The 23,098-nt window shown below is 37.1% G+C and overlaps 1 protein-coding gene across 1 annotated transcript in view; it reads right to left on the reverse strand.

Moving 5' to 3' along the window:
• Positions 1-19,831, reverse strand: part of CPA3 (carboxypeptidase A3) — a 33,473-nt gene extending 13,642 nt beyond the window's left edge. The window contains exons 1-8 of the mRNA XM_001371174.3: positions 19,699-19,831; positions 19,522-19,597; positions 15,774-15,898; positions 7,317-7,419; positions 7,023-7,124; positions 5,665-5,766; positions 4,129-4,239; positions 871-961 (exon numbers count right to left, since the gene is read on the reverse strand). Of these exons, the coding sequence (XP_001371211.1) occupies positions 871-961; positions 4,129-4,239; positions 5,665-5,766; positions 7,023-7,124; positions 7,317-7,419; positions 15,774-15,898; positions 19,522-19,597; positions 19,699-19,769 (781 nt within the window). The 5' untranslated portion in view covers positions 19,770-19,831. The remainder of the gene's footprint in view (positions 1-870; positions 962-4,128; positions 4,240-5,664; positions 5,767-7,022; positions 7,125-7,316; positions 7,420-15,773; positions 15,899-19,521; positions 19,598-19,698) is intronic.
• Between the last annotated feature and the right edge of the window lie 3,267 nt (positions 19,832-23,098).

A 23,098-nucleotide genomic window follows, 5' to 3' on the forward strand; every position in this document is an offset into this window, starting at 1 on the left:
TGGCATGTTCTTTCATAACTGAGTCTAATGACTTTCTTAAAATTCCTTAAAGGCCAGTTAATTGTCATCTCCTTCTTGGATCTTTAATATCCAGTTGCCTCCCTTAACCAACCCCAGTGTTAATGATGAACTTTCCTCTCTAATTTGTCTTGATTAAATCAAATCTTGTTATGTGAATGTTTAATAGTTATCTATTGTAATAGATATTCTGAGGGTGTATATTGATTGATTCTGGATAACTAATGGATCAAATTTTGCCTACCCTTCCTCCCTATACATCCCCTCTTCAGAAACCTTTCAGCTTCCCCTCCCCCTTCTTCTTTCTTCTTTAAGTCACTCAGGGTGAACTATGATGATTTCAGAGGAAATTCTCTTTTCTCTTCTTTTCTCAAATAAGGGTTTATAAGGGGAAGACAAGACAAGGATGGAGGATAAGGTAAGAGGGATGGGGTTTTCTCTGTTCTCTACAGGGAGCCTTGCTGAGGAGGATATTAAGGGAAATGGCAATCAGTTACAATTGTGACACAAAGTCAGTCAGAGAGATATGAGGACAACAGATGATGTCATTTGCATGCATGTATATTCTCTCTTTTACACTGTGCTTGTGTATCATTCTTCTTTTAGGCTGTAGCATTCCTCAGGGCAAGAAGCTCATATTTTCTAAATTGAGTGTCCCTTTCCCCTCTCCTTCCATTTTTATCTTTTTTTCCCTCCATTTTCCCCCTCCCATCTAATATTTAGCACAGTGCTCTGTAGTCAGGAAAGACTTAATATGTTTTTATTTGAGAATAAAAACAGTGGCAGAGATGATTTTACTTTCTGGTTCTTAACGTGGCCCTACAGTTTACCTTGAAATTATCTACTACTTACAATCCCATGAAGCATCAAAATTCCTGTTGAGGTCGACCCCTATGCACTTGGAGTTGGAAGTCTTTGCTCTGTTTTTCCTCCACAATCGGTCCTGTGGAATTAAAGAATGGATGTGCTTAAATGATCAACTTGCACTGATGACTGTATGGTTCTTCATTCGCTATGAAGGGTCAATGGAATGAGCTAGAATCTACCGGGTTACCAGGTGTCACAAAGTAAAAACATCCTGATATGGCATTGGAGACAATCTATGGCATATAGAAATACATTTTAAGCCCTTACTGTCCATCTTAGAATCAATACTGTGCATTGATTCCAAGGAAGAAAAGTGGCAATGGGTGTTAAAATGACTTGTCCAGGATCGCACAAGTAAGATGTGTCTGGGGCCACATTTGAATCTATATTTGAATCCTTGACTCTCAATTCGCTAAGCCACCTGGCTGCTCCTCCATAATATCTTATTAAAAAAAAAACAAACCTTAATCTTCTGACTTAAGTATCAATTCTAAGATAGAAGGGCAGCAAGGGCTAGCCAATTGGGATTAAGTGACTTGACAGGCAGGAAGAATCTGAAGGCAGATCTAAACTTAGGACCGCCTATGTCCAAGTCTGGTGTTTTATTTACTGTGCTACCTAGTTGACCCTTAGGAATGCCTTCTTAACTGGATATTTAATGCTTAACTCTTTCTTAGTTATTTCTCATTGCTTCACAAAGTGATTGCTTTCTAGCAATTTTTAAATACTTTCTGCATGGTTGCTTTTCTTAGGGATGGATACAAATTATTCAACTAGTTTGGAACTAATGAATATAATAATACATGATACATTTTTCAACTTTGAATATTATCTTATAGTCATAATTTCATGGCTTCATAGGTTTAGAGTTGGCAGGGACTGTTAGAGGCCATTTAGTCTAACCTCCTTTTACAAATGAGAAAATGGAAATCCAGAGAAATTCACTAGTTTTCTCAGCCTACATAGTTGAAGATCTGAGACTTGAACCCTAGTCCTTAGGCTTCAAATCCAACATGCTTTCCATTCTATTATGTTACTTCATCTTCTTCTTGCTCTGCCCCATAACATGCTTAAAAACTCCTCCTTCACTGAATGTCTTATAACTTTTCCTACCTTTTATCATTTGAAACCATAGTTCCTATCTGTGAAATGTCAATGTTTTCCATCTGTGCTATATTATCTGATTTGAAATTCTCTGTCCCAAGTTCTGTTGACTCCTTTACATGAAAAATATCTCGAGCCAAATTATCAAGAGGAACACCTTGATTAGTGTCCAGTGCCAGACCCCAAAGCACTTCCTGGTGGCAGCCTATTCATCATTCTGTGATCAAGTGACCTTCTTGCTGTTCCTCAATTTCTAGACTCTGGAAATATTCGATGACTCTTTCCCAAGCTTGAAACTCTCCCTTCTCATCTCCATTTCCTGGTATCCTTTTAAGTTCCAACTAAAATCTTACCTTCTGCAAGAAGTCTTTTCCAATCTCCCCCAATTCTAATACTTTCCCTCTGTTGCTTATTTACAATTTATCTAGACTGTAGCTTGTTTATATATTGTCTTCCCCATTAGTCTATGAGTTCCTTATTAGCAGGGACTGTATTTTAGCTTTTTTGGGGGGATATCCCCAGTGCTTAGAAATAGGTGCTTGATACAGTTTTATTGACCTATTAACTGTCTTATCTTTGCATTTGTTTCCTTCCAGGGTCTAGCACAGTTGGGCACACTTAATAAGTCCTTGCCAATTGGTAGAAAAATATGGTTATTTTTAGTATTTTATTGCTAATATTGCCTTCCCCCAACTGGGAATAATAATGTATAGTCTAACCCTGGAATCATGCCTGTCTTTATAGTATTTCCTATTTATGTCTTTTTTTCAAAAGATAAAACTTATTTCTAACAGAGGAATTGACTGTTTGAATATATAAGAACCTTGGATCGTCAGTTCCCTCTCTAACTACTTTCCTCACATATCATTTCTCATAAATCATTCTTATAGTAATGATAGCTGATATTTATATAATGCCTTGGCTTGCAAAATGCTTGGTCCTCACAAAAACCCTTTCAGGTAGGTGAGATAATCATTCCCATTTTACGAGTAAAGAAATCAAGTCTTACAAAGGTTTTCTGACTTGCCTAGGGTCACCCCATTAGTAAAGGTGGAATTTGAACCCAGGTGTTCTTTATTCAAAGTCAAGGCTCTACCCACTATATCATGCTGTCTTTGAGCCTTTATCACTAAAATATAAATACTATTTAAAAATGGATTCTGTAAACTATATCCAGTTAATCCTAAAAAATCAATTACTGTTAATTCTTTAAATGGGAAAATGACAGTAGTCATTTTCTTTCTTTTCTATAGACAGCAGTCTGTGTAGTTTTCTCCAGATAGACTACTATATTATATTACAATATACATATTGTATTATATTATGTTGTATTATATTGTATTATCTTATGTTATACTGTAATATTGGATTGTATTATGTTATATTGTAATATATTGTATTGTATTATGTTATATTGTATTCTAATATACAGTGTTGCATTGCATTGCATTATATCACATCACGTCATATTGTCTCATATTAAGAATTATAATGGAGCTCATTATTACATCTTTTGATCCATAGATCCTAATTCAAAGTAGGACCCTTGAAATGTAATAAAATCATTCAGAAAAGGAATCTGGAGAGAGCATCATTAATGCTATCCTTGTTCCCCAGTAAGAACGATAGAAAGGTATCCCATTTCACAGTGAAACACAGGCCCCTTTAAAAATAATCACTAATATTTTCAGTTCTCTTCTGTGGATGTATCAACAAGAGCCTCCTCTGACTCCTCCAGGGTTTCCATCTTGCATTTTCTTCCTAGGGGATGGAATGGCTGTGATCTTTTTTTGTGTGTGTCTTTCTTAAGTTAGATGTTTTTAAACTGAGGATTTAATCTTTTTTAAGCTCACCCTTTGAACACTTACTCCCATGTTTTTTATAGGATGGTTTTCTAATTGTTCTACATTACTAGAATGAGGCAACATGCATCTAACCAGGAATATGGTTAAAAAAAAACAAACAAAAACAAACAAACATAGTTGCTCCTCAGCCTGTAACTTAGGTTCCTCGAATGCCATTCTAACTCCAGAGAAAGTGAGTTATATTAGGATAAAACCTAATTGAAAATCAATAACTTGCTTTATACTTGGTGTATTCAGATTGGATTGGAAATTTCCAAATAGATAGAAATCTTACTTTGGTCCAAGTCCAGATGTAGCCATCAACATTGAATACAGGAAGGACATAAAAATTCATCCTGTCCAGAAGTTTTGTCATAATTTTATTTTTTCCATAGGTTTTGGTGGCCTATAGAAGAGGGAGAAAAGGAAAGAATGTAGACAATTCTGACACTCACAATTTTTTTTAGTAGTTTTTAAATGTCAAATGTAAATTTTTTGAGGGCAAGAATAGTTTTTAATTTATTGTATCCATTAATGCAATGCCTGGCATAAAAAGGTGTTCAATAAATCTTCATTGAAAGAATGAATTTCATTGAAATGAAATTTTAGATTATTTTTACCTCAAATTCCACATTGGGCACCAATAAACATGCTACAAAGATATCATAACATTCAGAACATTAAAAAAAGGGGTTGTTGCAGAGTCTTCTCTCATAAAATCTCATCATCAGTAATGTGAGGCATTATGAAATATCTGATAGCCCATGATGAATGGAGCTTGGATGGGAGATTAACATGAATCCTACTAATTTTGGGAGTAAAATGGATTCCTAATCATAAAATATTAACAACAACAAAAGCAATCCATAGTTGTGAATGTAAGGATGGAGAGAAATTAGGTAAGTCTCTAGAAGAATTACAAAGGATCATCCCAGGGATGGAAAATAGGGACAGTCTGGGGAAAGGTTCAAGGATTTGGAGAGGTCAAAAAATTCTTCTATCTGATTGAAATCTTTCCAGTTCTTTGGAGTCAATTCCAGCCCTCTGCTTCTATGTAGAACAAAAAGGCTGTTCTCCCTCCTCTGACTTCCTAACCAGGGACTCATGTAAACGTAGTCACGAGAATTGATGCTCTATGGTTTATGCTCTATTATGGGCTCAAGCAGTCCATCCCACACTGGAGACAACTCCTCTTAAGCTCATGCTATCCTACGGACAAATATCAGTCCTGAAACCAGTGAGTTTGCCCATAAGAACCATGGAGATGGCATGAATATGGGATCAATGTAATAATGTAATGTCAGAGTAGTTGGTAGAAATAGATGATGAAGAGATGATAATAGTCAGTGATACAATGGAAACAGCAGTGGGTGGAATAATAGGGGGTTCTATTAGTGAGGAGGATTTACTGTGAAAAGATTCTTTAAAATTAGAATGGAAACTCAAAGGAGTATGGAAATTTCCAAGCTGAGATACGTGAAATGTCTAAAAAGAGATGAGAATTTTGTGCTCTCAGACCTTTAGAAGAAAAGTGACATTTTTATGTACAATAGCTTGCAAATTGGCAGTGCCTTCTATAGGGTTCTATGTTATTATGGAAGAAAGTTTCCTCCAGTTTTGTAAACTTCTAGTGTAAAAGAGAGAAGTTTAAAGGACTGTGTCAGCTTTTTCAAATTGAAAAAGATGAGTGAAATTCTGATTATGTATCTCCTGGCAGTATTAAATTGAAACTGATCTGCACAAGTGGAATTTAAAAGGGGCAGATTGACTTAAAAAATTCTAGCAGAATGATGTTCAGAAGGGAGTTTTTGAGAGGTTCGATTTCACCAACCTGATAGACAAACCACTGGCAGAAGGCAGGAGAAATCCATTCTCGTGCATGAATTCCACAGTCCATGAAAATGGCCCTGTTCTTTCCACTCTTTTTCCCAACCTGTTTCAGAAAAAATTGAGGCTTTACTTTGTGTAAAATCATATATTTAAACATACTGCCCACTTTCTAAGTTAGTGATATCTAACCTGCCCTCTGTAGACTTCTCTTTGGGCTGGTACAGTCTCCCACTCTATTCTTTTTTACTTGGGTAATCAGAAAAACAAGTCTTTGTGAAGAACGATAGAACTTGATGAGTGAAATACGCTTTAAACAAACCATTGTCCTCACTGAGGTCTACTTATTAGTAGGATCAAAAATTTAATAGGCTTTCCCCTCTTTTAATCCTTATCTCTGTCTTAGAATCTAAACTAAGTATTGGTTCCAAGTCAGAAGAATGGTAAGGGTTAAGTGAATGACTTGCCCAGAGTCACCTAGCAAGGAAGTGCCTGAAGCCAGATTGGAGCCTGGGTTCTGAATTCAGGACTGGCTCTCTATCCTCTGAGCTACTAAGCTTTCCTAATTTAATAGGCTTGAGGAATAATTGTGGGAATATCCTGCTATGACATTAGGTTGATGTGCAAAATCCATCATTTATTCTACCTTAAAGGCAGCCAGCTGGTGCAATGCTGGATTAGGAATCAAGAAATGAGTTTGCATCTTTCCCCAGACACTTACAAGTTATGTGACCTTCAGTAAGCCATTAAAGCTTCAGGTTCTTCACTTGCAAAATTAAAATAGCAACTGCCTCATCATAGATATCTTGTGAGCATCAGATGATTTCATATGTGTAAAGCTTTTTGCAAATGGCAGATCACTAGATACTTGACAACTATAATTATTAATTTGCATTTCTTCATCTGCCATTTGCTTAATTTTCAAAATCTTTTTTTTCTACTATTAAAATTGCTACCGAGGTCTTTGACTATGTTCTATAGTATTTTTTTTAAAAAATAAACACCATTTGCCAGAAAGATGACTATCAACTCTCTCACACTCTGATATTTGCCTCTCATTATTTCCTCTCATCCACTTTCCTTATTTTCTCTTTCCTGCCTGCTAATTTATTAGTATCCCAGTCTCTCTTATTTCTCTTCTCATAATCTTGTCTAGAAAAGTTTCCATAGGTAGATCATGTCTTAATATTATTATGAAAGTACACTTGACTCCACTGTTTCCTTGAAGGGTCTTGGGTGTCCAAAGGGATCCATGGACCACACTTTGAAAACCTTTGTTCTAACAGCACAGTGTCTCTCTTAATTGTTGCTTCTTCCATCACCACCACAACCCATCTTTAAATTAAGAAGAATTTTTTTTACCTTGAGAACATACATTGGATTATTTTCCCCAGTTCTTCCAATTTCAAGACGAGAGATCAATTCTGGACTTTTTTCTGTCATTCGTTGAGTCCAAGCAGCGATCTAAAGAGCAGAAGTTATTTAAGGTAATTGAATAACTTTTTAGAAATTGAAAACCATGTAACAAAACTTGGTGTGTGTGTATGTGTGTGTGTGTGTGTGTGTGTGTGTGTGTGTGTGTGTGTGTGTGTGTGTGTGTTTAGGGGATGGAGTAACTGAAGAATTTCATGCTCCTATAGGAATCTTTTCCCGTACCTTGCTCCATTCATTGTATTTTGAATAGCTGTGTCTGCCAGGACTATCATCTTTCACATCAAACTGTTTTTCAATCTCTTCTTGCAGATCATAAATCAGGACTCTATTTGACAGAGGGATGACAAAATACACACTTACTAGAGAAAGGAAAACAGTTATCTTTTATTTGCAGCAATTCTCCCTTCTTCTCTTACATCAGATTCTGCCTGCTCATGTTCCCTCCTTACTCTCATCCCATTCTTTTCTGGAGACCTCACCAACTCTCTTCTACTCTAACCTCCTTCATAGATGATCATGAACCCCCTCATGAGTCAGAGCATCCAGTTATTATCAGAAAATCTTTAGGGGAGAAGTTGGAAGGCAAGTCAGAATGAAGGGAATCAATTGGATATACTGCTTCCGAGTTAACAAATGTAGCCTAGGACAGTACATGGGGAATCCTGCTGATGTCACAGTGAGAGTAATAAGCTCACTTCTGGCTTTCTAGGAGTTGTTTGCTAAAGATATTCAGGTCTAAGGATGACCTTTATCTACCCCCGTCCATCCTCTAGTCTGGTATTTATGAATGCCCCATTGAAAGACAATTACTTCATGGTCAAATTTACACCCCTTTATTCTATCCCTATCCTCAACCACTTTGGATTTTGTGGTCCTGCCAAATATTGGATCATTTACTCTGTTTAACTGTTCCATCAACATTTTCTTTCATCATTCCCTACCAAAAGCCTTTCCTTGGCCCACTTATTGTCAGATGTTGTGGATGAGCCAAAGTGTTTCATTGTTTGGAATTTACTGCAGAGCATTCTGTGATAGTAGAAAAGATGTCAGATTTCATAGTTGAGCAACGAGGTTTAAATTCTGGCTCTGCCATTTCTGTATGCTTTTGGGCAATAACAACTTCTCTAAATCTCCATTTTCTCATCTGTATAATGAAATAGTTGGTTTGGATTGCCTCTAAGATTCCTTTCAACTCCAAAGACCATTATCCCTAAAACAACTCTGAGGTACCACCTCAAACTTATCAGACTTGATAATATGATAAATGTTGGAGGGGATGTGGGAAAATTGGGACACTAATACACCATTGATGGAGCTGCGAGCTGATACAACCATTCTGGAGAGCAATTTGAAACCATGCTCAAAGGGTCATAAAACTATGCATTCACTTTGACCCAGTAATACCCATACTAGGTCTGAACCCCAAAGAGATCAAAGACAGGGAAAGGACCTACTTGTACCAAAATATTTATAGCAGCTCTTTTTGTGATGGCAAAAACCTGGAAACTATAGGCATTTCTATCAACTGAGGAATGGCTGAATAAATTGGGACATGTGAATGTAATGGAATACTATTGTGCCATGAAATGACAACCAAGATGATCACACACAAAAAAACACAACCTGGAAAGACTTATATAAAGTGATATAAAGTGAAGTGAGCAGAATCAGGAGAACACTGAAAATGGTAACAGCAATTAATGCATGATAATCAACTGTGAATGACTCAACTATTATTAGCAGTGCAAGGATCCCAGGTCAACCCTAAGGGACTCATAATGAAAAAGGCTTCCCACTGACATAGGAGGAACTGATGGATTGTGAATGCAGACTGAAGCATGCCATTCTTTACTTATTTACTCCATGAAATTTTCTCTAGCATAAGCAATATGTACCTTGTTTCACAACATGGTGAACATGTAACACATGTATAATCTATATCATATTACTTGCCATCTTGGGGAGTGGAGAGGAGTAGGAAAAAGGGAGAGAACATGGATTGCAAAATGTCAGAAAATGATAATTAAAATTGCATTGACATTAAAAAATTAAAATTAATATTAAAAAATATTCAGATCCTATCGACTTGTGTAATTCCACTACTTAAAAATTCACCATGGCTCCCTATTACTTCTAGGATTGAATAGAAAATCTTCAGCCTTTCCTTTTTGGTTCACCATGATCAAGCACTGAAGTATTTTTCTGGACTCATTTACTGATATTCTCCTTCATCAACCACATCTTCTAGCTAAACTGAATTATTATTGGTTCTCCAAACTCAATACTCAGTATCCTGATTCTGTGTATTTGTTTAAGTAGTGATATGTAAGGCATTGTATCAGCTATTAGAGATACAAAATCAAAGACAAAACAGTCCTTATTCACAAAGAATTTTCATCCTATGCAGGGATTCTCAATCTGGTCTTCAGGGACCTTGAAGGGGTTTTTGGATAGGTTTTAGTGGATCTCTAAACTTGGATGGGATAATAACATCTTTATTTTACTAGTTTTTAGCCAAAATGTCTTCCATGATAAACAAGACAAAAAAAAGCATTATTCTGAGAAAAGGTCCATAGCCCTGATGTAAAATGTAAAATGGTTAAGAGTCTCTGGACCAGGACAGAGCCAAGATGGCAGATTAGAGTCAATCCAGTTGAACTCTCTCAATGTTCCCCTTCAAACAATTTAAAAATAATGCCTCAAATAAAATTTTGGATCAGTAAAGCCAAAAAAGTGTTAGTGAGACCTTTCTTCAGTCTCAGAAAAGTTAGGAGGTCAATAGGAAATGTTTGTGACACCAAGTAGAAGCCTGTCTGGAGCCCACCTATAAGACAATAATAAACATCACTGCAATAGCAGCTTTGGTAGTTCTCAGTCAGAATTTTAAGGGGTTTGGAAACTGGTCAGAAAAGGATTACAGGGAAACCTTTGCTGGCATTAACTGTGGTTGGAACTAATTGGGAACTCTATTGCCTATATGTAATTCTGTGTCACAGTTCCAGAGCAGAGATGGTCACAAGGGAGTAGGGGTCTGATCACAATTCCAAGGTCAAGAGATTGCTAATTTTTGAGGCTAAAGGAGTCCAAAGACCCTTCTTAGTTAAAGACCAGAGCAGAGACCAGGAGAACAGTGACTCCATCTCTCCCTACATCACACTATCTTAGAAGCACTGAAAAACTGCTGACCATAGAACTAGCTCTGAAAACAAAAGCATCAGAATGCCTGAAGCTTGGGACAGAGCCTCCCTATCCCAAGATGAGCAGAACTTAACTTTAACAGAAAGTTTAAAGTGGAGAAATAGGCTATAAAATGAGCAAAAAACAACAAAAATGTTATTGACTATAAAAAACTACTAGGGTAGAGGGAAGATCAAAACATAAACACAGAAGAAAATAACAGTGTGAAAACAGCCACAAACAAAACTTCAAAGAAAATTGCTAATTGGATCCAAGTTTAATAAGAATTGCTATATGATTTAAAGAAAGAGATGCGTATTAAGAGGAAATATTGGGAGAAGAATTGGGAGTAATGAAAGAAAATTGTAAAAAGAGAAATAACAGTTTGATAAAAGAAGCAAAAAAAATGCTGAAGAAAATAGCATTTAAAAAATAGATCTGGCTTATGGTAAAAGAGGTACAAAAATTCCCTGGGGAAAAGAATGTCATAAAATAGAATAGGCTAAATGGAAAAAGAAGAACAAAATTTTGCTGAAGAAAATTATTTCCTAAAAATTAGAATGGGACAGTGGAAGCTAATGATTACACGAGATATTAAAAGATAATCAAATTGTAAAGGGTAAAAAAAATAGAAGAAGGTTCTTATTAGAAAGCAACTGACCTGGAAAATACATTAATGAGAGATAATGTAAGAATTATTGGAACTACCAGAGAAGAACTGGGACAACATTGTACACGGTGACAGTAATGTAATGATGATTAACTGTGAAATACTTGGTTACTCTGATTAAATCAAGTCTATGATCCAAGTAAATTCCAAAGGACTCATGATGGAAAAGAATACCTCCAGAGAGAGAGAACTGATGTACTTTGAGTGCTGGCTGAAGCATAATTTGTTCACTTTATTTCTTGCTTCTTTTTGGGGGGAAACGTGGCTAATAGGAAATATGTTTGAATGATTTCACATATATAATTGATACTGGAGATCAAGGGGATGCTTATCAGTTTGGGATGTGGCTGAACAAGTTTTGGCCTATGAAGGTATTGCTTGCCTTCTTAGTGGGTGGGAGAGGGAGAGAATTTGGAACTCAAAATTAAAAAATAAAGCATGTTAAAAATAAATAATAAAACTTTAAAAAATATTAAAAGTCTCTGGACACTTTGACAGTCTCTCTCTCTCTCTCTCTCTCTCTCTCTCTCTCTCTCTCTCTCTCTCTCTCTCTCTCTCTCTCCCCTTTCTTCCTTCTAGTCTCCATTCCTGTCTATTGCTTTCGCCTTTCTTCCTCATTCTCTCTCCTCTCCTCTCTTTTTTCTTCATTCTTCTGTTTATTTCCTTTTCTTCATTATTTTCTCCATCTCTTTCTTCTTTTCTTCATTCCTCTCTATCTCTTATCTCTTTCCTTCTTCTTCTCCTTCATCTTCATCTTCTTCTTCCTCTCTTTCTCTCTCTTTCTCTCTCTCTCTCTCCCTCCCTCCTCCTCTCTGTCTCTGTCTTTCTGCCTCTCCTCTCTTTCTTCTCTTCTTCATTCTCTGTCACTGTCTCTCTGAGGTACCTTAATGAAGTAAGAATGTTACAATTGGTCTTTGGAAGAACTGGATGGAATTGTGCCTCTGTCACTAGTGGGATCTCTCTGAGCATCAGGCAACTGCTTAAGACTTATCTACTAATACAGATACAGAGAAAGATTCAATGCATCTGTGAAGGTAACTCATTAATGAAAACCTGTTCTTGAGATAGATACTCATCCGTCTGCATAGGGGAAGAGAATACCTATTTATTAAGTACGTACTATAGTTCAGGTACTGGGCTAAGTATTTTAAAAGTATTATGTCATTTGATTCTTGTAGCAACTCTTGAGATGCTATGAGTATGAGTTTATGATGGGGAAGACAAAGTTTCCAGAAACTGAAATAGAGATCTAAGTAATTTTTCTTTGAATTCAAGTATCTAATCTAGTTAATTTAAGTTAAAAATCTATAGGAGGTTTTTCTTTTGGGTGCACTGAGAAGGTAAAAGTAGGTATGAGGAAGCAGCTAGATGGCTCAGTGAATAGAGAGCAAAGATTAGAGACAGGAGGTCAAATCTGCCTCAAATACTTCCTAGCCTGATGACCCTGGGTAAGTCACTTAACCCTTATTGACTGCTTTTTCTACCTTAGAACCAATACATTGTATTGACTCTAAGATGGAAGGTAAGGATTTTTTTTTTTAAATGAGGATGTGAATTCTCCATATTGCCATTTCTATTCCATACTTCACTGCCCACTTAGACATGGTTGAAAAGTGTACACCTGAGCTGTTCTTTAGAAAAATTTCTGTGTTCTTATCTGAGTGAACCATGACAGGATCATCCACCTGGAAGGGGCCATCTAGTTTAATTTCTCACATTGTAGATTAGGAAACTGAGGCCAAGAGGGTAGGTGATTTGCCAAGGTTACACAGGAAATAAACAGAAAAGCTGGGATTCAAACTCGTTTCCTCTGTCTCAGAGCTCTGCCCTCTTGCCACTGCATGAGACTGAGGACCAGGTGATAATCAGAATAGCATCTAGGAATGATGTCTTCTCCCTGTTCCCTCTCCTTCTGTATCTCAGGGGGAGATTCCTGAGCTGAGTCATGGCACCAAAGGACCTCAAAGGCTTTGTATGTACTTCATCGCCTTTCATTTTGAAGTAAAAAACCTGGAGTCCAGACAAATTGAGACTTGACAAATTTCACAGCAATAATGAGCTTCCCTGGCCGATTCCAGATCCAGTGCTTACCTTGAACACAGAAGCTTATCATTTAATGAAAAGACATTTATTAAGAACTTTCTGTCTATAAGACTCTGTGCTAGGAGATGGGTCTTAAAACTCTTACTAAGAATTCACTGAATTGCTTTTGTTATCACTATTAAGGATAGTTATTTTCTCATTACCTTTCATTAATGATTCCCTAATTTATTTACTAATTTGAACTAATGCTTCAAGAGAAGAGAGGTTAAGTGGATATTTGAAACCCAAAAGAAGCAAGAAAAGAAGACATTTAGCGGCTCTTGCCTCTAAACTCAGTTTTCTGGTCCTTTCTTAGAGGGGTAAATGTCCACTTCCTTTCTCAGGTTTTTAACGAGGAAAGGAGTGGATTTTGTGTGGGGCCATTTATTTGTGTTTTCTGATCCTCATTTTTAACATCGTAAAAATGTAGTTATGGGAAGAACGCATTCCATTAAAAAAAGTGAAAGCTCTTTTTCTTTGTAATTTAATTTTCAGGAAATGGAAAAATAGAACAGGATAAGCAGATGCTTTTTTAACTAAATTGTGTATTGGCCCTGGCTAATGAGGGATGTCCAATTAAGTAATTGTGTTGAATATGTCCCTTGATATGTTTCTAGAGAGCCAGGTGCCGAGGTCCACCCAGATGTTTCTGTTCTCATTTAGGCACAGAATCCTAAGTGACATCTACTTATAAGAGTGCTTAATATGCAAATACAATTATGGATACTGTAAAGCACATAGAGATAAAATTTCAGGATCATTCTTTAAAGCAAAATAATTCATTTTGCAAGTTTATGTTTCAGAAGGAAGAAAAATCAGCATCAGAAATTCAGAGCTTTGAGGGAACCTCAGAAGTCATCTAGTCCAAGTTCTTCATTTTTCAGATGAAGACATTGAGATCCATAAAAATTGCTCCTTGTCTAAGATTAAATAGGCAGTAAGTATCAGAAGTCAGATTTGAATCTGATTCTTTTGCCTCCAAAACCAGCATTCTTTCCACTTTACTGGCTGCCTCATCTCAACAAATATAGTACCTAATTTTGACCAATTTTAAGAAAACTAGGGTAGCTAGGTAGTGCAGTGGATAGAGTGTCAATCCTAGAGCCAGGAAGACTCATATTCCTGAGTTCAAATCTGTCCTCAGACACTTACTGTGTGACCCTAAAAAATCCCAAAACACATTGCCTCAGTTTCCTCATCTGTAAAATGAGCCAGAGAAGGAAATGGCAAACCTCTCAGTATTGTTGCCAAGAAAACCCCAAATGAGGTCACAAACAGTTGGACATGACTGAAATGACTGAGTGAAAACAAGAAAAACTTGCCCTAAAATACCTTATAAGATGAGCTGTCCCCCTCCTCCATAATGCTTGGGGTATGTTAGGTGGACGTCCTATGGCTGGACTTTCAGGAAGGAACAAAAATTTTTTTTTCTATAGAATTTTGCCCAAATCTCTCTTTTCTTCCATTTCATTCTAGCTGTACTATTCTTATCCTTATCCTTATCCTTATCCTTATCCTTATCCTTATCCTTATCCTTATCCTTATCCTTATCCTTATCCTTATCCTTATCCTTATCCTTATCCTTATCCATATCATATGCTTCCTAGTAGACAAGTTTCTTAAGAGCAGAAGCTATATTATTTTTCATCATTCTCTAACCAGAGTTCAGTCAAATAAATGCCTTGCACACAGTAGGTACTTAAAATATTTTTTGACTCAACAAGAATTCAATTATAAATGTGAATACTATTTGTTAGTTCAAAGAATCAGAAGAAAACCAAACAAAAGTATTTGACAATCAACTTAGTGGGATATCAGTATCGATATAGTGGAATGGTAGAATGTCATTAAAAAATAAAATAATTTTGAAAAGAGAAATAAATAGCATGAATAAAGACAAAAGTACTAGCAGAACTGCATACATACTGTCTATAACTTTGTGAAAAGGAAAATGTGTACACAGATAATGAGGTGAATGGAGAAGACAGAACAAAGAGAAAGAAGTAGCTTAATAGTTGTTCTGGGCATATTTCATGTTGAAATTCATATTTAATTATAAGAAGTTAAGTACGGTTTTAGTTTGTTTAAATTTGAGTGCATAGTAAATTTATTTTTCTAAAAAGTTGGGAAGGTGGAATAAGCTAGACTTTTCCCTTCCATATTTCATTGGAGCATATATTTAGAGTAGGAAGAGGCTTTAGAAATAATCTAATCTAAACCCTTTATTTTGAAAAGAAGGACACTGATAGCCAGTAAAGTTGGGTCTTAGTTGGGTTCACAAGATCAGAGGAGTCGTATTTGAACCTGGTCTTTCAATTCAAAGATGAGTTTCGTTTCTATTTTCCCCACCATGCCTCATGAAACTCTTTTTGATAACTTCTAAATGTGCCTCAAAGTCCTCTCTGTGGTGGATCTGATTCATGAACTGGAAGAGATCCCTGCTCATTCTTTCTCCAATAGAATCTTGACTTCTTTGGAGAGATTTGGGGTCATTCTTACAACCATAGCCAATTCTTGACTTACAGCATTGTTATTCAGATCAATATCAAATGGCTAATTTGGCTGGATTATTAGAAGATGAGAGCTGTCACTTATGACCTAAGAGAAAACTGTATGATGTTAGTTTATGTCAGTTAGCATCAAATTTTGACTTAATAAAAGGGTTTCTGTTAGAATGGCTAATTAATCAATACATACTCTTATACAACTCTGGAATATCTAATAAATCTGAGAAGTTAAGTAATACTTACTCATATTGCATTTTATTTTTATCCAAAACAGACTGGACGTGTTGGAACTGATCTTGGCCAACATGGAAGTCCACCTCCATTTTAGGTACAACATCATGAATGGAACTAGGATGCCAGAAGTCAAGCTATAGAGAAAAATCCAGTCTGTTACTTTGTAAATGTACTATGAAGAAGATGAGTATCGACATTTGGGGAAGAAGCACTTCATTAAGATCCTCTGAGGGTCTTGACTCAGTGGGTAGAGGCTAAAGAATGTCTTGTCTTAGCCATCTTTAGGATCAATATGGATGGATGGCCATGTCATTGATTTGTCAGTTGATAGGAATTATTAGAAGAAAGGAAATGTGTGACTTGGTCTTTTCTGTTTTGGCAAACTTTTAGGGGAGACACCATTTGGAATTCTAAATAGTTAATATTACCTACCACTTGGGGTTTCTGTGAGGTTCCAATGAGATAATATATATGGGGAGTTGAGAGAATTTTAAAGCACTCTATAAGTTTGGGGAAGATTTATAGTTTTTTTTTTTTTTTTTGATGGAGAAGCTTTATCCCTCTGTTGGAGAGGAGCATTGGCACTATAATTATGGATAGGAATGAAATGAAAAATGAAGACACTTAATAGCTATGACTATTTTAAGGAGGGCTTTCAGGCCAGACATGCCTTCATTTCTCTCCAGGCTACATTCCTGACCATCTTGAGCTTTCTTTAAAATGTCCTTGTCCACTGGGTCCATCTTCCCCTTTCCCCCCTTTTTTGCTGTTGTTGTTATTCAGTCTTTTCAGTTGTGTCTGACTCTTTGTGATCCCATTTGGAGTTTTCTCGGCAAATATATGGGAATGGTTTGCCATTTCCTTCTCCAGATAATTTTGCAGATGCGGAAACCGAGGCAAATAAAGTCAACTGACTTGCCCAAGGTCATACAACTAAGATACTAGAGGGGTTTTTTTTTTGCCATTTTCTTTTCCAGCTCATTTTACAGATAAGGAGATGGAGGCAAACAGGGTCTAGTGACTTGCCCAATGTCATACAACTAAGATACTGGAGGAGTTTGCCATTTCTTTCTCCTGCTCTTTTTGTAGATTAGGAAACTGAGGCAAACAGGGTCAAGTAACTCATTTAGGGTCATACAGCTAATAAGGGTCTGGGGCAAGATTTGAACTCAGAAAGAGAAGTTTTCTTGATTCCAGGCCCAGCACTCTATCCATTAGTTGTCCTTTTTAAATTTCATTAATGTATAATCTTTCCCCATTAGAATTTAAGCTCCTTGAGGGCAGGACCTGCTTTTCTTTCTGATTCTTTGTGTGTTCCCTGTACTGGAATATTATAAGCATTTAATAAATGTTTTCTTGACTTAATTTGATCCTGGGCAAGTCACAATTATGCTGGCCTCAGTTTCCCTATCTGTAAAATAGGGATAAGGATAGCACCTACATCCTTGATTTGTTCGAAGACAAAATGAGAGAATGTTTGTGAAAATACTTTGCAAACTTTAAAGTGCTATATAAATACTGTTATTATTATAATAATAATGATAATACAAGCCTTGGATGGAGGGAGGAGTGGGAATAGTTGCTGCTAGTTGCATGGTAGGATTTCAGGAAGTCTCTGAAATAGCAGTCCTGTTGCCTGTAATTGTCATTCCAGAAGTGTTGTTCATAAAATATAGATTTTTACCACGTTGCCCTCCAATCAAAAATTCTTTAATGGCTCTTCATTTTCTTTTCCAATAAAAATCCTTAGTATTCTATCCCCTAGCACCCGCCCACCTCCTTTCCAGTTTTATTAAGCCCCGTAGTCACATACTCTTCAGTCCAGTCAAACTGGTTGATGAGCCATTCACTGGGGAGGCTAGACCCTCATCTCCCCATTTGAATCTGCCTGGGTGGTCCTCCCTGAGTGGAATGCATTTTCTTCTCACTTTTCTAACCTTGGATGTTCTCTCCAGGGCATGACTCAGGTGCTTTTTCTTCCACAAGACTTTTTCTGATCTTCCCCAGAGATCACTCTCTTTCACTTGAATTATTATTTCATAATTATATTGATTTACTAGTTTCCATGGAAGACAGATTTGTGCAATGGGAAGAGCACTGGTTCATAAGATCAGAATTCAGATCTTAACTCTGTTACTGCTTGTGTGCTTCTGGGCTAGGAATTTAACTTTTCTTGACCTCAGTTTCTCCAACAGCAAAATGAAGGGATTAGATTTAGATGACCTCTAAGGTCCCTTTTGGGGCAGCATGGTGACACAGTAGATAGAGTACTGGAACTAGAGCAAGGAAGGCTCATCTTCCTGAGTTTAAATACTAGCTCTGGGACTCCAGGTAAGTCATTTAACCCTGTTTGCCTCAGTTTCCCCATCTATAAAATGAGCTGGAGAAGGAAAAAGCAAACCAACCACTCCAGTATCTTTGCCAAGAAAATTCCAAATAAAGTCCCAAAGAGTTGGACACGACTGGATGACAACAACAACAAGGTCCCTTTCAGCTTTCTATCTATAGTTCTGTGTTGAATTCCTTCCAGAAGATCGTAAGCTTCATTGGGACCTGGACCGACTCTTTTGGTTTCTGTCCTTCTGTCCTCAGTGTCTGGCACAAGCACCCTGCATACTGAAGGGCTTAATAAATATTGAATTGAATTCATAGATGAATTCCTGTCTTAAAAGTCTGTTTTTTTCCCCTCAGAATTCCCTTTTAAAATATAGATGCCATTGGGCATGAGGTTTATCATATCTTAATTCACAGTAGTCCAGTTATTACTTAATCATTAGTTAACCATTATCTGGGGTTGATAGTTAGTCTAGAGAAAGAATGGATCAAAAGAATGACTTGGGAAACCTGGAAAGATGGCATGACCAGGAAGGATCCAGAGGGGAGGAAAGGATGCTGCTGACAAAGGAAGAGCCAGACGACCCTGAGAGCTACCTTTGTCTAATCCAATTTTATCTAGGTTGGGTTTCTGCCTTCTACCTCCTACATGACTGATTTAATATCTGTTTAGGTAAACTAATAACCAGGATAATAGATATCTGAAGACTAGATCCTATCAAAGGGAACCTCTGTACCAATGCAGGCTGGTACCTTCTTGGAGACTTTGCCTGGAACACTAAGAGGTTATTCAGAGTCACACAACAAGTGTATGTCAGAGGCTAAGTTTGATTTGAGATATTCTATGCTGGAAGACCAAGCCTCTAGGTGGCACAGTGATAAAGTAGACTCTGGAGCCAGAAAGACCTGAATTCAAATCCAACCGCAGATACATACTGGCTATGTGACCCTGGCCAACTCACTTGACTCTGTTTGACTCAGTTTCCTCATCTATAAAATGAGCTGGAGAAGGAAATGGCAAACCAAGAAAATCCCAAATTGGAACTTGGACGTTATTGGACAACAATAAACCAACAAAAAAAAAGGTTTGAAGACCATCTCACCAAACCCTGCTACCTTTGGCTTGACAGGACCCTTGAACACTGGCTAAACAATCCAATGAGGGAGGGAAGTCCCACAGGCATTTTCGTCCTTATTCTACAAAATGAAGAAACTGAGGCTTAGAGCTAGGAGATGACTTCCCAAATGGTCATGTGGTTGATGAAATAGATGTATTTAACTGAATTGTCCTGTTTTCCCCTGTCCTTTGTGGGATATTGTTCTCAGGGACACTAAAACAAACCATTTGGCTGCAGAAAATAGACCACATTTAGAACCAAGATATTAAAGTTTCAAAAAAAGAAACCTCCATAAAAAACCTCACCAGAACAGTGTCAGCCAAGTCCTTGAAGATGCTCACTTGTTTTTCATCCTGGAGCCTCACCCTCAACACCTTCTCCCTGTAAGAACATAAAGTGATAAGAAAATAAGTGATGAGCCCCCATCTGGTCACTACCTCATAGACTGAGTGGACAATGAGCCCAGGGCAAGGAAGATTTACCTGTCAAAGCGGAGCGTATTTGGGCTGGCGAGTGTTGGGACAATCAACGTCAGAAGTAATATCAACTTCATGGTTCTCCCTTGCCCTTTGAAAATGCAATCTGGGACTTTTATGCCCCCGTTCTAATCTCAGGGTAACAGCTGACTTCCTCTTCTCTGAAGGTCTACGTCCCCACTGCTGTTTTGTGGCTCTCTAATCATTTATTTAATCTTATTGAGAATTAGGACAGCAACAAAAGATAGTGGCTGATGAGAAGTAAGACTTTAACTGTTCCATGTTTGTTCAGTGGTGATTCTAAGGCATCTGAGTCTGAGCAACACTGAGTGGAATGGACAGAAGGATGGTGAAATTGAAGAACTGAAATTGGAGAGTACTTTTCAATGTCCTTCAGTTGTTTCAGGCCAGGGAGTAGCTAGCTGGTAAATAAATATTTAACAATCAGCTTTCTGGGAAACCCCACCACTAACAAGAACAACATTTTATTTAGTGTAAACAATCCATAGAACAATAAAGTAAGCCCAGATTTGGAGCATTTGTCATTTCTGAGGGGTAAGAGTTGGTCAGAACTGACTCAAGCTTTGTCTTTTGCAATTAGATTACAATTGTTCATTATTATCCATGGTGTCTCCAATAGGATAATAATAACAGTAAGCATTGATTTAGTGCCCTTTAGAGTTTGCAAAGCACTTTATACATTATTTCATTTGATTGTTGCAAGAACTCTGTGTGAGATATGCTAATATTATCCCCATTTTGCAGGAGAGAAAACTGAGGCTGAGAAAATCTTGCCTGGAATTCCATAGCCAGTGTTAGAGGCAGGATTCAAACTTGTCTTCTCCAAGTTCAACTTTAACATTCAATATTTTGGGGACAGTTAGGTAGCAGAGTGGATAGAGTTCCAGGTCTGGAGTTGGGAAGACCTCGGTTCAAATCGGGGCTGAGACACTTCCTAGCTGGGTGACCCAGGGCAAGTCACAACCTCGATTGCCTAGAGTTTGCCATTCTTCAGTCTTAGAATTGATACTAAGACAGAAGGTAAGGGTTTAAAAAAATCTATATTCTGGGCTACCTAGAAGTCTTATTGAAGCCATAGGAAAACCATAGCTTACATCTATATGGCAGTATATGGTAACAAAGTGCTTTGGTAGACGTCTTACCTGATTTCTATCCCTGTGAACCAGGTGGTAGAAATATACCAGATGAGGATCTGGGGCTCAGAGAGTGACTTGTCCAGCATCATACATGCGACTTTGAATGGGGACCAGAGGGCAAGCATATATATTTGGTTTTCTGACTTCAAAAAATCAATTAATCAATCAGCATCTCCAGTGTATCAGGCTGCAGGGGATAGAAAGAAAAAAAAATGACAGTCTCTGCTCTCAAGGAGTTTATATTCTCTTGCAGCTGAATGTACCACTCGCACAGAAAGCAATATAAAACCAATACAGAGTAAATTCAAGGTGATGTGATTGGGCTCCAAGCTCAGCATGTTCTTATTATAACTGCTGTCTCCTTAAAAGAGAGATGGAATAAATGAAAAATTTTGCATGGCTTAATTGTAGTTCAGTCCTATCTGATTCTTCATGAACCCTTTTGTGGTTTCCTTGGCAGAGATCCTGGGGTGGTTTGTCTTTTCTTTCTCCAGCTCATTTGACAGATGAGGAAACTGAGGCAAACTGGGTTAAGTGGCTTGTTCAGGGTCACACAGCTAGGAAATATATGAAGTTGGATATAAACTTAGGAAGGTGAGTCTTCCTGGCTCTAGGTTGCACTCTACTCATTGTATCACCTATATGGTTGAATAAAAATATTTTAAATTAATTTAATTCCCTTTGGCAGATTTTAGTCTAGCAAGAGTATAGTTAACTCTGGATTTGGGGGGATAATGAGAGAACTCTTTAATTTGGATAATGTGAACCCATTGACAACCAGTAGAAGTTAATTTCATTCTTCACCTAAATAGAATTCCCACCTTTCTAGTTAATTTACTATGACAATATTTCAATATTTCAAAGGAGCAGTAGTCTTGTTCATGATGGTACTCCTTTTGGCAACTCCTCTTCTCATCATTCTGTGCTATTTTTATGCTTTTCCTTCCATAAACTCACTAAAGAGGGACTTCCTAATATGATGGTAGAAGGACTTTTTACTGTGTTTTTACTTTTCATGGATTTTACTGCTGGATTTTTCTGGCTATTAGCTCTCACTGCCGCTACATGTCTGGTTCCTCCATGTATCTGATCATTCATTTCCTAGGTGATATTTTTTATGCTAGTTAGTACATCCAAGTTATCACTGGAAATAGGACTTGTAACCTATTGGTATCCATCATATGTCTCTTTATCCTTGGTGGAAAGATCACTCTTCAGTTTTGATTCTTTGGAGATTTCTGCAGCATCCCTGAAATGATATCCAACAAGAGCTCAATTCAACAACAGTTTATTTAGGACTTAATGTGTGTCACTAAGATTGTGACTGGGGATACAAAGAGAATGATGAGTCAGTTCCTGCTCTCACAGAACTTATATTCTTTGGGAAGGGGTGTCAATAAATACACACAATACATACACACACACACACCTCACATATTTACATATCCTTTCTAGGTTGGCAGGGCCAGATTGTGAAGGGCTTTGAAAGGCAGAGGAGATAATATTCTATTCTAAAGGCAAGAGAGAAGAGCCACTGTAATTTCCTGAGAAGGAGAGTGACATAATCAGACCCTGACTTTAGGACTATTAACTTTGTGGAGGATGTACTGGAGATGCTTTTAAAAAGAAGAATTATTGGGGATCATTTGGGTTTTTTTTGAAAATGTTGCTCAAGTTTCTAAATGCAATCTAGTCCATTCTTCTATTTAATTGTGGTTCTAACTCATTGTACATCTGTAGTTCTTTCTCAAGATATCTATTTGTCTATCCATCCATCCATTCATCCATTCATCCATCCATCCATCCATCTATCCATCCTTCCATTCATCCTTCCATTCATCCTTCCATCCATCCATCCATCCATCCATCCATCCATCCATCCATCCATCCATCCATCCATTCATCCATCCATCTGTCCATCTATCTATCTATCTATCTATCTATCTATCTATCTATCTATCTATCTATCTATCTATCTATCTATCTATCTATATCTGTCTCTCCATCCATCTATCATCTAGTTATATCTATAATCTATCTGTATGTATATATCATTTACACATATACATATATAAACATGCACAATATATACATTATACACACACAGACCAATTTAATGGATTATCCATTTAGTTGCAAGCCATATGTGAAATTGGATAATAAACAATTTCATCCAGTTGGTTTTTACTGTATTTGTTGTAAAGATGTTTTGAGTGTGGTACTCCCTTTTTAAAAATAAATTAATTTAG

This window comes from Monodelphis domestica, chromosome 8 (assembly GCF_027887165.1).
Source record: "Monodelphis domestica isolate mMonDom1 chromosome 8, mMonDom1.pri, whole genome shotgun sequence".
Classification (NCBI taxonomy): Eukaryota; Metazoa; Chordata; class Mammalia; order Didelphimorphia; family Didelphidae; genus Monodelphis; species Monodelphis domestica.